The sequence below is a fragment of the Eleutherodactylus coqui genome, chromosome 6, assembly GCF_035609145.1.
Source record: "Eleutherodactylus coqui strain aEleCoq1 chromosome 6, aEleCoq1.hap1, whole genome shotgun sequence".
Lineage (NCBI taxonomy): Eukaryota > Metazoa > Chordata > Amphibia > Anura > Eleutherodactylidae > Eleutherodactylus > Eleutherodactylus coqui.
In genome coordinates this window covers 145,475,546-145,492,344 of record NC_089842.1, presented here as the reverse complement: position 1 = coordinate 145,492,344, position 16,799 = coordinate 145,475,546, and the positions used below count along the sequence as shown (strand labels likewise).

Here is a 16,799-nt window from a genome sequence, read left to right as displayed (position 1 = left end):
CGCGGTCAACCTATCTATTAGATAGGGCTGACCGGCGGAGATTCGGCGGCGGCTTCTGCCCCCGGGCAGCGGCTCCCGCGACGGGATACCGCATTGCCTGTGGACAGCCGGCCTTACAGTACCGAGTCTAGCAAGAGCTGGTGTAGGGAAATGAGGTTCAGTTATAAACAAAAAGAAAGAGAATAATTGTAGATAGCAAGGTTGCAATTTGAAAACAATGCAACTGTACCTGCTAACATAAGGTCATGACAGGTCCTTTTAACTCTATTGAGATGCTGTGGTTGGGCTTTAAAAGGTCTGTGCAAAAAAAGGCATAGCAAAAATATTAATAAACTGAAACATATTTTCAGGAAGAATGGTCCAAACTTCTTCCTCAATGTAGTGCAAATCTTGATGCAGTTGCATGGAATATTATCTGCAGGTGACCACTGCTAGTGGGGATTCTAAGAGTGCACTTTTTCTTCTTGCACTGTGGGTGTTTACTAAACGTGCTCAATAAAAGACATGAACCGTTTATGTTACTAGTTTAGTTAGATTATGTTTGCCTATAATTGTGACATAGAGTGCAATCAGACTATATTTTATTAGTAATCAATCTAGAGATCCAGGTGATTCCAAAGAGTTCACTTACTTTAAGGCCCAATGTCCACAGGGAAAATAGATTTATTAAATCTGCACAGGGCTCCCGCACTTGTGATCCGCATATAAAATTGCCCGTAGGATGTCATTGACAACCCGCGGTTAATTAAATAGCCATGGATGTTTTTTTTAAGCAAATTGCGGATGGGCCGCGCAGGAATTAAAACACAGCATGCTCCATTTTAACGTGGATCACGCACAAATGGGCTCAATTGTCCTCTATCTCATTTGATCTCTCGCATGCGAAAAAAAAAGACAATTAAAAGTGCATCCGCTGCAGAAATTCGCTGCAGAAATCCGCACGTGCCATATTTTTCCCATGGACATGAGGCCTCACTGTCTTGCAACTGTAAACCTGATGGACCCATTAAAAGTCAACAGGATCTGTTAAAATCCACCAGGATCCATTAGAAAATAGATAATAGATCTGTCATATCCATGATGGAAAAGTGGAGGCCATGACGCTAATGTGAGCTCAACTGTTGATCTAGAGCAGTGTTCCCCAACTCCAGTCCTCGGGGACCGCCAACAGGATTTCCTCAGTGTTGCACAGGTGATGTAATCAATGTCAGTGCTTCAGACATTGCCACAGGTGTTCGTACCATAGGATATCCTGAAAACATGACCTGTTGGTGGTCCCTGAGGACTGGAGTTGGGGACCCCTGATCTAGAGGATGATTGTTATGGCCTCGCTAATTACAATACTCAATGAAAGCAAGCATTTTAAGCAGTGTTAAAGCAGCATAGCTTTTTTAATTCTACATACTATACTACACTGCGGCTTCCAACTATTAAGAGCAGCCTGAGGGTGCATTCCCACGAACGTATATCGGCTCGGTTTTCACGCCGAGCCGATATACGTCGTCCTCATGTGCAGGGGGGGGGGATGGAAGAGCCAGTAGCAGGAACTGAGCTCCCACCCCCTCTCTGCCTCCTCTCCGCCCCTCTGCACTATTTGCAATGAAAGGAGGTGGGATGGGGGCGGGGCTAGGGTTTGAGAATTAGCCCCGCCCTGTTCCACCTCTCCCCATTGCAAATAGTGCAGAGAGGAGAGGAGGCAGAGAGGGGGCGGGAGCTCAGTTTCTGCTCCTGGCTCTTCCATCCTCCCCCCCCCCCGCACATGAGGATGACGTATATCGGCTCGGCGTGAAAACCGAGCCGATATACGTTCGTGGGAATGCAGCCTGCAGCTGTGGGTTGTAGAGCCCAATTATCTCTAAATAAGTCAAACATTGTCATGAATAGGATTGATTCTATACAATGGCTTCAGTCACATATAGCATGATCTGTAATCTCCTATAGATACACAGAGCTGCACAGACTACGTGATCCAATGCAGTCCTATATATATCACTAAATATACCAGTATTAAAAACATGGTGTCCCTAGTAAAGGAAACATCCTATTGATGTTTTCTCTTTTATACTTGTTTCTCTTGAGCTGCTAATTCCATGAATTAAATATCTGTGTACCTTTCTTTCATTATAGCAACAGCGTCACCTCAAATAAAACAAACAGTAAGTCCATTGGTATGGTTCTTATTCTTCATGATTTTTGAAAAGTTAAGGCCCATTTACTCGGAGCGATGATTGCTCAAAAGCGATCGTTTGAGCGATAATCGTTGCGTCTAAACGCGCCGCCATCATGCACTTTTCGTGCACTGCTAGTTGGTCGTGCAGAAAGCTATCTTATCATATCACATTAAAAGCAAGTGTTCTCTTATCTTAACACAACAAACCCCATTGTAAAGTAATTCAAAGTGTAACTATACCACCCTGATAGCATGGCACACTGTGATATCACATCGCATTAAAGGTACATTTAGACAGGACGATTACACTATGCAACAATTTTTTAAAAATTTTTCATAAAGGAAAGTAATTGATACGTTTCTGTAAAATTAAAACCTGCTGATTCCATGGATAAAATTGAATAATAGCAGCACGTCTCATTTTCAAGTTATTTAACCCCTTAGTGACCAAGCTTTTTTTTTTTTTTTTAAATCGTAACTTCTTTATTTATCCATCGATGTCGCTGTATGAGGGCTTGTTTGTTGTGAGATGAGTTGTATTTTTCAATGGCGCTATTTAAAGGGGTTGTCCCGCGATAGCAAGTGGGGTTATGCACTTCTGTATGGCCATATTAATGCACTTTGTAATGTACATCGTGCATTAAATATGAGTCATACAGAAGTTATTCACTTACCTGCTCCGTTGCTGGCGTCCCCGTCGCCATGGTGCTGTCTAGTTTCAGCGTCTAATCGCCGGATTAGACGCGCTTGCGCAGATGGGTCTTTTACCTTCCGCTCCCTCCGGCAGCAGCGGCGTTCTGGCTCCGCCCCCTTGTACGCGTCATCGCGTAGCTCCGCCCCCGTGACATGTGCCGATTCCAGCCAATCAGGAGGCTGGAATCGGCACATGTCACAAATAGATTTGTGTCACAATTTAGGTCAGTTAACCCCTTGAGTGGCAAATTTTCCGGACGAGCTCCACTGCTCGTAGCGACATAGCCCGGGAGATTTCTGGGCTATGTATCACTATGGGAGCTGCAGAGCACAATGCCACAAGCTGTGACATTGTGCTCTGCCTGCACAGTCCCACAGAGAACAAAGCAAGGGCTTTGAAAGACCAGCAGAAGATATTGCCGATATGCCGGCAATTTCCTGCTTTGTTTACAGGTTGACATAGAAACCATCGGCTTGTCAGAAGCAAGCTGATGGTCTCTGTGGCAGGGAGAGCTGGTGATTGGCTGTCAGAGGACAGCTAGGTACCTGCTCTTACAGCAGAGATCAGAGAAAACCTCCGATCTCTGCTGTGTTAACCCCTTACATGCTGCAGTCTATGTGACTGCAGCATGTAAAGGGCTGTCACTGCAGCATGTAAAGGGCTGTCACCATCGGACCCCCGGAATGTGATCAGGGGTCCTGATGGGTCCCTGTGGAAGTCCCCTAAAGAGACAAAAAAAAAAAAGGAAAAAAATTATAAAAAAATTATAAAAACACTTGTCTCCCTTTACTTTGTAAAAAATCAAAAATACAATCACACATGTGGTATCCATGTGTCGTAATGACCCAGAGAAGGAAGTTAATACATTATTTAACCCCTTAATGACATGGCCCCTTTTTTTTCTTTTTTCCCCATTTCTTTTTTTCCTCCCCCCTGTTTAAAAAATCACAACTTGTCCCGCAAAAAACAAGCCCTTATATGGCCATGTCAATGGAAAAATGAAAAAGGTATGGCTCTTTAGACGCAACTGCAAAATTAGTTGAAATTCAATGATTAGACCATTTAAAAAAACCTGCCCTGGTGGGCACGACAGGGTGGTAGGAAACCCGCCACTCAAGGGGTTAATGGCGGGCCGACTGGATTAATTGTATAGGCAGATTTCCAAAAAATACAATACAACGGCAATTGGATTACATTATTCCCCATAACGGATATCATATTTGAATTCGGCACACTAAAGTTACTATGAGACACCTATCAGCTTATTGGTTACAAAAATTGTGTTGCACTTTGTAATCATTCCAAAAATCATTCAAACAAACTAAAGTGAACTATAATTGATCAGTTTCAACACGAGCCAATGACTGAACAGTGAACGAGAATGAGAATCGTTCACTCCTCATGCGACATTCGGTTTCAAAAACCATTGTTGGTTCATTCACTTCTAGTTGTGTTTATACACCGATTGTTAAGTGCTTCACTGAACAAGAAGTGAATGAGAAGTTCACGTTTCTCAACAATGACCAACCATTCTAAACAGGCTGCATGAGCGTCCATGAGCCGGTGATGATGTCACCGGCTCGTTCGCTCAGGCAAATGAGAATCGTGCAGTTTTCGTTGTGTGTAAAAGGGGCCATAAGAATCAGAAACATAGCGCAGAAACAGGGCATATGGGGAGAATAAAACATACCTCCCTGGACTCCCCATTCCTCTCCTTTGAGCCCTGTAACTTAGCTGATGAAATGTTCCCTTTAATGTTTGTTTTTGCTATTTTAGTTTTATTTCATTTACATTATTGTGTTTTCTTTACAGACTCCTATCATCACTACTCCTGTAAGTATATTACTAGTCCTCTATTATGTCATATATTGCATGATTGAATCTTCGGGTAAAATCCCTAAATGTCCCAGGGGTACATGGAATGGCTTACAATTTATTTTGTGTTTTAGGCACTTTTCAGGTTTATGTTTAGTTTGGAAAGTGTCTAGTAAAAGTAGTGCGGCTTAATATGTCATATGTCATATGTATTAAAGAGATTGTCTAGTCAGACACAAACAAGAAAGCTTGTTTCTCAGCGGGACCAGTTGGTGGTCTGTGTGTCTATTAATCTTTTACATGGACTTTAATAAAACTTGATTTTTCTTGGCATGTGCAGATTTTATCTTATCATTACCCCAAAAAGGGTTTTCTAGTTTACAAACTCCATCGCCATATGTCATATTATGGAATTCTGAATTAAATGAGGAATGTCCTCTCTCCAGGAACTCCATCTCATGGAGAGTGGTTAAAAGAACGTGTCTCTCTCTGGAACTCCACAGAAACAGCCCTGTACCCCCTGGGGTGCACATACTAGAAGTTTAGAACCAAAGTATTAGACTACAAGTGAAAAACTGGAGTCTTACATACATTTATGTTCTTGATAATTCATCATTGTCTTTCATATTATCACATATTTTCTGTGCATGAATCTTAGGAACCCTGCAAAGATGTCCTCTGTGAGCCGCCAGTCATATGTACTAAGAATGGTGCTATCCTCATAGAAATCCCATGGGCAGATGTATGCTGTCTGCACTATGAATGTCGTAAGTCCTTCATTCTATATATACTCATATATGCTCATACTACTGTAATCATTGTTCACAAACATTATGCCAACTAATCAATGTACTGGGTTTTCTTGCAGAATGCCAGGAAACCTGCGAGCCTCTTCCTACTTGTAGTGATTCAAGTCCACCATTGAGAATTGGAGACCCTGATGTTGACTGCTGCCCAAAATATGAGTGTCGTAAGTACTTATGGCCAATAAGTGGGATGTTAGCCCAGGTGATAGAGTATAATGACCCTAATAACAGAGTTCATGCTAGGATGTTTCCACTGTAAATGTTCCATAATGAATTCTGTTTGGCCCTTTGACAGCTGTTCCACCATCTACCACGGCGCCACCCACCAAGGTACACCGATGCATCGCAATACATTTCTCATTAAATTGGCTATAAGTGTCAACATTAAACAGATGATCTGAAATGTGTGTGTTTGTTTGTTAAAGAGTGAGTGTGCGGGTGTCACCTGCCCTGCTACAGTCTGTGGAGGAAATGACATCTTGGTGGAAGTGTTGGCAGAAAATCCATGCTGCAAGAAATTTGACTGCGGTAATTATTCATGTTTGTTAACCAACAACTTTAATTGTTGAGACCAGAACTCCTTTTAGTTAGCTCTATCTACAGGTATCTATCTATCGTATCTATCTCATAGCTCTATCTATCTATCTATCTCATACCTCTATCTATCTATCTATCTATCTATCTATCTATCTATCTATCTATCTATCTATCTCATCTATCTATCTATCTATCTATCTATCTATCTATCTATCTATCTATCTATCTATCTATCTCATATCTATCTATCTATCTATCTATCTATCTACCTATCTCATCTATCTATCTCTCTGTCATCTATTTTTCTCTCTATATCTCATATCTCTTATATCTGCATAAAAGAAGCAAACAAGGCAGCACTCCAGGGGATATGGTGAAGAAATAGTTGGATGTCTTATTCACTCACATGTGCAAAGGGTATTGAGACACTGAAGAGGAAGATCACAGCCATGTAGTTTGCATCTTTTAAACAACTTAATCGGTTAATTTACTATATGACAACAGCTTTTTTTATAACACATTATTTTTGTTTTCTTTCCAGTTCCCCCGGTTGTATCTGTAAGTATATTACTAGTCATCTACTATGTCATATATTGCATGATTGAATCTTGGGGTAAAATCCATAAATATCCCGGGTGTACATGGAATGGCTTAAAATGTATTTTGTGTTTTAGGCACTTTTCAGGTCTATGTTTAGTTTGTAATGTGTCTACTAAAGGTAGTGCGGCTTAAAAGAAGTAGTAAAATGTGTCACATTTATCAAAGAGATTGCCTAGTCAGACACAAACAAGGAAGCTTGTTTCTCAGTGGGACTGGTCGGGGAGCTGTGTGTCTACTTATCGTTTTACATGGACTTTAATAAGACTTGATTTTGCCTGCCATGTGCAGCTTTATCTTATCATTACCCCAAAGAGGTTGTCCAAGATATAGAAAACGTGGCAGCATCAGGGTTGCATGATTGTAGAAAAGCCTTTATTCTCTCATGACAAACACAAGCTTGAGCTTGAAAAAGACCAATAGGTCTAAACGTTGCTGTCTAGTGTTCGTCGTGGGAGAATAAAGGCTTTTCTACAATTTTGCAACCCTGATGCTGCAATGTTTTCTATATCTTGGACTATCTCTGGGAACCGGTTCATGTTCCACTGTGGCTGCTGCATCGTGACAGTCTGGCCAGTTATCTGGTACTGAAGGTTATCTAGTTTAGAAACCCCTTTTGGGGTTTATGGAAATCTGAATTAAGTGAGGAGTGGTTAAAAGAGCGTCTCTCTCTGAGGACATATCTTCTATTACTCAAGCAACCCATTTATTTGTATGGGCATTGTGTAATGCTTAAGTTGTAGGCTCTTGCAACATAAGCAAAAGTGATACACTCACCTCTCCCACTGTGTCCTGGGTCCCCCCCTGACATCAGGTTTACAGATTACACCCGAAGGGAAGGGACCTTTTATTTGTATAGCGCCACCTTATTCTGCAGCACTTTTAGGTAAACTGGGTACTCATTTTACCGACCTCGGAAGGATGGAAGGTTAAGTCAACTTTGAACTTCAGGTCGTCAGTGAGAGCTTAGGACTGCATTCTGCTGCCTTACAAACTATGCCACCCGAAGCCACCCAAATACCGAAGGTCCCAGCAAAGGAGACAATTTGCATTTGAACTGTAGCTGTCTAGTGATTGGACTGTAGCCCTTCAAAAAGCTAAGGATGGTCCACAGCACATATCCTGTTTAAGACCTGCATAAAGATTAGTGTACATGTAAGCCAGTCATGAGGGGTCTAAATCAGAGAAAGTATCCAGCATGCCTAATGACGGGCACAACATTTATCAGGTGATGTACACCATAAACTCATGCAGCCTACGAAACTATTGATGAATCTCTTTAATCATTAATTCATCTGTTGTTTTTTCTGACTCCTAATGATTATTTGGTCTTGATTTATAACTCGTTTTTCTTCATGTTCTTACAGACTACAACTATGAAGGTATGTAACATTATATGTTATATTGGTCATCAGCGTTTACATGTAATATCATGAGTGACAGATGAGCTGGAGTTGCATAGTGTTTGTATTTCTTGTATAGATGGATGATACATTAATACTTACTTCTTAACTTTGACAGCCATGTGATATAAATGCATGTTCTGTAGCCAACTGCACCCCCGGGGATAAAGTCCTGGTGAGACCAAACCCGGATGATCTCTGCTGTCCAGTGTATGAATGTGGTAAGTAGAGAATATTTCCTCCTACTCAGGGCAAAAACAGATGGGTGCATGCGCTAATACCCTCACCGATACGGAGCATATTAGCACATGAAGCAGTTTTATTTTTTTTCCCCAGACTATTCACACTCCGCACTATAGCACAAGTTTGAATAAAAAAAGCGGGAAGATAGGTCCTGCCCTATCTTTATCACACGTAGTATTAATGCACGGGAATCCCCGTAGTGGAAACAAAACTATTGAAATCAATGGTTTCATTTCATCCCGTTATGCAGCATAACAGGACTAAAACACGCCCCACCTGTTTAAGCCCTCCGAAACGCCCTACCCTGTGCCTCAGTTCACAAATCTGCGCATGCTTCTAATGAACCAGCAGAGGATTCTGGTCAGTGGCTTGAGTGCGTTCCCAATAATCTCCCCGATCCAAAACTGTAATCAAGTATCTGCTCTGCTTCGTGTTATGAGAACTGCCCCCACCCCCCCATCCAGACAGATACAGTAAATATAGAGTATTTAGGGTGTTATACGTAAAAAGTCTGACCAGTGCCATTCCCAATCAAGTTCTGATGTGAGATACTACATCCTTAGTAGACGATTATCTATTCAGCCAGAGAAATGTCTCTCTGCAGCTCTTATATGTGTACTATAGTATGATCCCTTGGTGGGACTAAACATTTCAAGCTCTTTCATCCCTTATATCTGGTTTTTCAGTGAGTTCAGAGATTCCGAGTATAGAGCATGCCCTCAGCCTAGAAGACAGCGGGGTAGAGTTTGGGCCTTGTCACGGGGCTCTAGCATCTCCTGCCCTGAGGGTAGCACGGGATCCATCCAAGTAGCTGAGGGAAGGCCTACAAACAGGGTAACCCACAATGCAGTTTACCTTGATGATGAGTTGTCACGGGTGACGCCACCGTTCCTTCCTCTGAGGTTGATCCAGGCAATTTAAGAACTGGTCAACACTCACAGAGTTAGTAGAGTTGGGAACGGTCGGTAATGCTTCTTTACTTATGAAAACTTATTTTACAGTTCAGTACGGTACAGTTTACGCCAGCAGGACAATTAGTGCTAAAATCACAAAGTGGTGCAACAGGGAGGAAATCACGGGTTCACCATGGAATCCACAGTCTCAGTTATCTGTGGGGCTCCAGCCCGACATAAACACCTTTCCCATTCTCCAACTCTCGACCGGCCTGTATGTTTGGCATACACACCGCACTGCGATGGCGGTTCACTCTCTCTCTCTCAGTACCTGAGTGCGATAAGACCACTGGCATCTCCTGTGTGTATCGAGCCCAGGAACAGCTGGGGATGTTTCTCAACCTCCTACATCCCGGCCCACGCAGACTGAAGGTGTCTGTGTGGGGAATCCTTGCTGTGGAACAGAAGACCCATTCACCATTATTTGCAAACACAAATATCTCTCATGGTCACATGATTCCAAACTTACAACATAAATCGATACATTTCCAGACACAGATGGCTCATTTGCAGACATTAACCCATTCAGTGCTGCAAACTCCAACACACATTTTGCTGATTCATCCCTCATTCAAAGACAAAGTACAAGACAATACAGACAACATATAGCAGACGTTATGGAGGGGCCCCGTTATTCTGGGCCCCTACATACTAGCCAGGGATAGAGGGAAAGAGGCAGTTTTCTTCAACAAGATATAAGTTTATTGATTTATGAAAAAAATATTAAGAATTGGAGCAATTAAAGAATTATTCATATAATTGTCCAGCAAATATTAATAATGTATTGTAAGACGTCAACAAGCAGGAACTAAGTATTTTATTTTACAGTGCCAACAACAACTTCACCTCCTCCAGTATGGACCACAACACCTTATGTAAGTATGGCCACAAATACTTTATTATAAGTGTGTGTCTATGTATATATATATATAGACACACACATATACAAACATGTTTAGGATAGCACTGATCACTATTTCTTTTGTAGGCATGTGAGAATGTTGTTTGCCCAACCTCTGCTTGTGACAAGGAAGGAGCTAACACAATCATGGGATTGGAGGGAGCTTGCTGTGCTATATGTGGTAAGTTATTGTATATCTGTTAGACCCCTGCACCATTTCACAATGGCATCCAAGAGATATATCTGCATTGTAGCGTTCACATTAACAGATTGTCCTTTTTTACAGTGTGTGACCCGTGTCCTCCTGCTCCATATTGTAATGGAAACAAACCAATCATGAAAATTGACCCAGAAAAGGAATGCTGCCCCAGATACGAATGCCGTCAGTATTATTTATATCATTACAGTATTCTAGAGATTTTATAGAATATGCAAGAAAATTACTAATGGAATAAGAATGTCATGTTTATGAGAACCCCTTTCCATGTGCCCTGTTAGTGCCTATGAACATCATAGAGGGTTTCCACCTAATCAGGACCCCCCTCTATCAGCCATAGGAAAAAGATTCTAATAAAAACTGCCCCCCTTTTTCGTGGACCTGGCCTATATATCTGTTACATGGATAGCCATGTATATGAACCACCACCACGTAACATTACATTTCTCCTGGCACTGCAAGGGGGATGTATGGCTGCCTACAACCGCCAATGAAAACTGCTGATTGCCAAAGGTTTCAGAAATCTGGATCTGCAGCAATCAGCTGATCGCTGGGCTGGCTTCATTTTAGGGGGTATTTATGATGAAACAGTGAGTGCAGAGATCCTGAGTAGTTACAGACAGTGTAATAGCCGGGCACAGTGGGCAAGAGGCAGTTTTCCGTAACAAGATATAAGTTTATTACCTATACATTAAATATTGATTAATGGAAAAAATATATTAAGAATAGGAGCAGTTAAAGAATTATTCATATCATTGGCTAGCGAATATTATCAATGTATTGTAAGATGTCAACAAGCAGGAACTAAGTCTCTATTTTATTTTATAGTGCCAACAACAACTTCACCTCCCCCAGTATGGACCACAACAGCTTATGTAAGTATGGCCACAAATACTTCATTATAAGTGTGTGTCTATATATATATACATACATGTTTAGGATGCGTGTGATACATGGACATGTACAGTACACTTGCTGCCCATATGCAGTCTCTGCTGGTAGAGCTGGTATTTACATACAATGGTAAAACGCTGCGGGGAGACATGCATAGTTTTACCAATATGGCCATGGACATGAGCCCTAAGCTATATAAAATATTTATGAACTATTACATCGGTGTTTCTCGGTGCTTCCAATGCAACTATTTTGAATAAATGACAATAAAGCACATCCAAGACTGCGCTACATAGTAAAAAGCACAACACAAGGCTGGTGCAAGTACTCCACAGAAACAGCCCTGTACCCCCTGGGGTGCAGATACTAGAGGTTTAGAACCAAAATATTAGACTATAAGTGAAAAACTGGAATCTTAGATATATTTGTGTCCTTGATAATTCATCATTGTATTTCATATTATCACATATTTTCTGTGCATGAATCTTAGGAACCCTGCAAAGATGTCCTCTGTGAGCCGCCAGTCATATGTACTAAGAATGGTGCTATCCTCGTAGAAATCCCATGGGCAGATGTATGCTGTCTGCACTATGAATGTCGTAAGTCCTTCATTCTATATATACTCATATATGCTCATACTACTGTAATCATTGTTTGCAAACATTATGCTAACTTATCAATGTACTGTTTTTTGTTTTTTTTTGCAGAATGCCAGGAAACCTGCGAGCCTCTTCCTACTTGTAGTGATTCAAGTCCACCATTAAGAATTGGAGACCCTGATGTTGACTGCTGCCCAAAATATGAGTGTCGTAAGTACTTATTTCCAATATGTAGGATGTTAGCCCAGGCGATTGAGTATAATGACCCTAATAACAGAGTTCATGCTAGGATGTTTCCACTGTAAATGTTCCATAATGAATTCTGTTTGGTCCTTTGACAGCTGTTGCACCATCTACCACGGCGCCACCCACCAAGGTACACCGATGCATCTCAGTACATTTCTCATTAAATTGGCTATAAGTGTCAACATTCAACAGATGATCTGAAATGTATGTGTTTGTTTGTTAAAGAGTGAGTGTGCGGGTGTCACCTGCCCTGCTACAGTCTGTGGAGGAAATGACATCTTGGTGGAAGTGTTGGCAGAAAATCCATGCTGCAAGAAATTTGATTGCGGTAATTATTCATGTTTGTTAACCAACAACTTTAGTTATTGAGACCTTTTAGTTAGCCAGGATGTCTTTTATACCCTATGTAGTTGGCACAATCTACTGGAAACTAGTGCTTGTAGATCTATCTATCTATCTATCTATCTATCTATCTATCTATCTGTCATCCGAATGTTTTTCTCTCTCCATCTCATGACTGTCTCTCTTTCTATTTACCAGTTTCTTTTACATTTGCATAAAAGAAGTAAAAAAGGCAAGAGGTAAACTAAATAGGTGGACGACTTAAAGCCCATTTACACACAAAGACAATCTTTGAAACGATTGAGAGTTTTAGAGATCATTTTACATAAAGTGTTAATTGACACTAATGTCCAGTAACACATCATCAGCTTCATTTGCATGTAAAAAGGCCTACAGGAGCTGTTTGCAAAGCACAGTGTGTGTTCTGAACTCTGCACACAGCTGCATTGTTCTCAGATGGGCTTTCGGCAGAATACAATGTAATCTCCGACTCCCGTGCAGAACGCAGCATGCGGTCCCTGTTATTTCTCCAGTTTAACAATGGATTTTAAGCTCACCTTAAAATCATCATTCAGCCGAAAAGAGAAGGATGGCAGCGTTTACATGCAATGATTATCACTAGAGATGAGCGAACGCGTTCGTCCGAGCTTGATATTCGTGCGAATATTAGGGTGTTCGGGATGTTCGTTATTCGTAACGAACACCATGGGGTGTTCTGGTTACTTTCACTTCCTTCCCTGAGACGTTAGCGCGCTTTTCTGGCCAATTGAAAGACAGGGAAGGCATTACAACTTCCCCCTGTGACGTTCAAGCCCTATACCACCCCCCTGCTGTGAGTGGCTGGGGAGATCAGGTGTCACCCGAACGTAAAAGTCGGCCCCTCCCGCGGTTCGCCTCAGATGCGGTGTGAGTTAGATGAGGGACAGTGCTGTTTGTACCGGAGCTGCTGTAGGGAAAGAATTGGTAGTTAGTGTAGGCTTCAAGACCCCCCAAAGGTCCTTATTAGGGCCACTGATAGCTGTGTGTTGGCTGCTGTTAGCAGTGGCAAATTTTTTTTTCTCAAAATCGCCTCTGCAGACCGTTGCACCTGGCATTAGGGACAGAAGTGCTGCATAGGCAGGGAGAGTGTTAGGAGTGAGTGTAGCCTTCAAGAACCTCAACGGTCCTTTCTAGGGCCATATTTATCCGTGTGCAGTACTGTCCAGGCTGCTGTTAGCTGTGCTGCATTTTTTTTTGCTTCTCAAAATCGCCTCTGCAGACCATTGCACCCTCCATTGATACTGCAGGGAAAGAATTGTATAGGCAGGGCGACAACACAGTTATTATTCATAGAATATACGCAGTGCTGCCTTTTGGTGGAAAAAAACTGAAAACACATCTATTTGTCCAGCCTCTGTCCGTCCTAAGGGCGGTGGACACGTGTGAGCTGCGTGAAAAACATTGCTAAATCATACGCACCCAGCTACGCTTTACTGCTGGCTTCGCCATTTGCTTTCCTTAATTGGGAAAAAAATACCTGCTCTCCAAGAGTTATAATAACTCTGCTACCCTCACGTTCTGTGACACATAAGCAGGGACACAGCACAGTTATTAAACTTCTCATGTTCATTGAATATACGCAGTGCTGCCTTTTGGTGGAAAAAAACTGAAAACAAATCTATTTGTCCAGCCTCTGTCCGTCCTAAGGGCGGTGGACACGTGTGAGCTGCTTGAACAACATTGCTAAATCAGACGCACCCAGCTACGCTTTACTGCTGGCTTCGCCATTTGCTTTCCTTAATTGGGAAAAAAATACCTGCTCTCCAAGAGTTATAATAACTCTGCTACCCTCACGTTCTGTGACACATAAGCAGGGACACAGCACAGTTATTAAACTTCTCATGTTCATTGAATATACGCAGTGCTGCCTTTTGGTGGAAAAAAACTGAAAACAAATCTATTTGTCCAGCCTCTGTCCGTCCTAAGGGCTGTGGACACGTGTGAGCTGCTTGAACAACATTGCTAAATCAGACGCACCCAGCTACGCTTTACTGCTGGCTTCGCCATTTGCTTTCCTTAATTGGGAAAAAAATACCTGCTCTCCAAGAGTTATAATAACTCTGCTACCCTCACGTTCTGTGACACATAAGCAGGGACACAGCACAGTTATTAAACTTCTCATGTTCATTGAATATACGCAGTGCTGCCTTTTGGTGGAAAAAAACTGAAAACAAATCTATTTGTCCAGCCTCTGTCCGTCCTAAGGGCGGTGGACACGTGTGAGCTGCTTGAACAACATTGCTAAATCAGACGCACCCAGCTACGCTTTACTGCTGGCTTCGCCATTTGCTTTCCTTAATTGGGAAAAAAATACCTGCTCTCCAAGAGTTATAATAACTCTGCTACCCTCACGTTCTGTGACACATAAGCAGGGACACAGCACAGTTATTAAACTTTGATTATTCATTCACTAGAGGCAGTGGGGCCTTTCGTTTTCCAAAAAGGGCAAAAATTATATTTGGCCTGCAGTCTTGCGCCAATTTATTTCCTGCCTGTGAAATCAAATCACTGGTAATACAGCATGCTGAGGGGTAGGGGTAGGCCTAGAGGACGTGGACGCGGCCGAGGACGCGGAGGGCCAAGTCAGGGTGTGGGCACAGCCCGAGCTCCTGATCCCGGTGTGTCGCAGCCGACTGCTGCGCGATTAGGAGAGAGGCACGTTTCTGGCGTCCCCACATTCATCGCCCAATTAATGGGTCCACGCGGGAGACGGTTATTAGAAAATGAGCAGTGTGAGCAGGTCCTGTCCTGGATGGCAGAAAGTGCTTCGAGCAACCTATCGTCTACCCGCAGTTCTGCGCCGTCCACTGCTGCCAATCCGAATCCTCTGTCTGCTGCTCCTCCTTCCTCCCAGCCTCCTCACTCCACTACAATAACACCTGCTCAGGAGCGGGAACACTCCCAGGAACTGTTCTCGGGCCCCTGCTTAGATTGGGCAGCAGCGGTTCCTCTCCCACCAGAGGAGTTTATCGTCACTGATGCCCAACCATTCGAAAGTTCCCGGGGTCCGGGGGAAGAGGCTGGGGACTTCCGCCAACTGTCTCAACAACTTTCTGTGGGTGAGGAGGACGATGACGATCAGACACAGTTGTCTTGCAGTGAGGTAGTAGTAAGGGCAGTAAGTCCCAGGGAGCAGCGCACAGAGGATTCGGAGGAAGAGCAGCAGGACGATGAGGTGACTGACCCCACCTGGTGTGCAACGCTTACTCAGGAGGACAGGTCTTCAGAGGGGGAGTCAAGGGCATCAGCAGGGCAGGTTGCAAGAGGCAGTGCAGTGGCCAGGGGTAGAGGCAGGGCCAGACCGAATAATCCACCAAGTGTTTCCCAAAGCGCCCCCTCGCGCCATGCCACCCTGCGGAGGCCGAGGTGCTCTAAGGTCTGGCAGTTTTTCACAGAGACGCCTGACGACCGACGAACAGTGGTGTGCAACCTTTGTCGCGCAAAGCTCAGCCGGGGAGCCAACACCAACAGCCTCACCACCACCACCATGCGCAGACATATGATGGCCAAGCACCCCGCAAGGTGGGACGAAGGCCGTTCACCGCCTCCGGTTTGCACCCCTGCCTCTCCCCCTGTGCCCCAACCTGCCACTGAGATGCAACCCCCCTCTCAGGACACAGGCACTACCGCCTCATGGCCTGCACCCACACCCTCATCTCCGCTGTCCTCGGCCCCATCCAGCAGTGTAGTTCAGCGCACCGTTCAGCCGTCGCTTGCGCAAGTGTTCGAGCGCAAGCGCAAGTACGCCGCCACGCACCCGCACGCTCAAACGTTAACCGTCCGCATAGCAAAATTCATCAGCCTTGAGATGCTGCCGTATAGGGTTGTGGAAACTGAGTCCTTCAAAAGTATCATGGAGGCGGCAGCCCCGCGCTACTCAGTTCCCAGTCGCCACTACTTTTCCCGATGTGCCGTCCCAGCCCTGCACGACCACGTCTCCCGCAACATTGTGCGCGCCCTCACCAACGCGGTTACTGCCACGGTCCACTTAACTACGGACACGTGGACAAGCACAGGCGGGCAGGGCCACTACATCTCCCTGACGGCACATTGGGTGAATTTAGTGGAGGCTGGGACAGAGTCAGAGCCTGGGACCGCTCACGTCCTACCCACCCCCAGAATTGCGGGCCCCAGCTCGGTGCTGGTATCTGCGGAGGTGTATGCTTCCTCCACTAAAGCACCCTCCTCCTCCTCCTCCTCCTCTGTCTCGCAATCAAGATGTGTTAGCAGCAGCATGTCGCCAGCAGTCGGTGTCGCGCGGTGTGGCAGCACAGCGGTGGGCAAGCGTCAGCAGGCCGTGCTGAAACTACTCAGCTTAGGAGATAAGAGGCACACGGCCCACG

At 43.9% G+C, this 16,799-nt stretch overlaps 1 protein-coding gene across 37 annotated transcripts in view; it reads left to right on the top strand.

The window, feature by feature from the left end:
• The window catches only part of LOC136632734 (otogelin-like), a 157,463-nt gene that overhangs the window by 77,964 nt on the left and 62,700 nt on the right, over nt 1–16,799 (top strand). For 29 of the 37 annotated variants that reach the window (XM_066607835.1, XM_066607832.1, XM_066607859.1 and 26 more), the window contains 17 exons: nt 2,128–2,156; nt 4,677–4,697; nt 5,338–5,446; nt 5,548–5,649; nt 5,781–5,815; nt 5,911–6,013; nt 6,564–6,580; nt 7,987–8,001; nt 8,141–8,243; nt 10,047–10,093; nt 10,207–10,300; nt 10,406–10,501; nt 11,165–11,211; nt 11,721–11,829; nt 11,938–12,039; nt 12,171–12,205; nt 12,301–12,403. In XM_066607835.1, coding sequence (XP_066463932.1) covers nt 2,128–2,156; nt 4,677–4,697; nt 5,338–5,446; nt 5,548–5,649; nt 5,781–5,815; nt 5,911–6,013; nt 6,564–6,580; nt 7,987–8,001; nt 8,141–8,243; nt 10,047–10,093; nt 10,207–10,300; nt 10,406–10,501; nt 11,165–11,211; nt 11,721–11,829; nt 11,938–12,039; nt 12,171–12,205; nt 12,301–12,403 — 1,167 coding nt within the window. The remainder of the gene's footprint in view (nt 1–2,127; nt 2,157–4,676; nt 4,698–5,337; nt 5,447–5,547; nt 5,650–5,780; nt 5,816–5,910; nt 6,014–6,563; nt 6,581–7,986; nt 8,002–8,140; nt 8,244–10,046; nt 10,094–10,206; nt 10,301–10,405; nt 10,502–11,164; nt 11,212–11,720; nt 11,830–11,937; nt 12,040–12,170; nt 12,206–12,300; nt 12,404–16,799) is intronic. The other 8 variants (XM_066607841.1, XM_066607839.1, XM_066607846.1 and 5 more) reach the window with 8 other exon arrangements.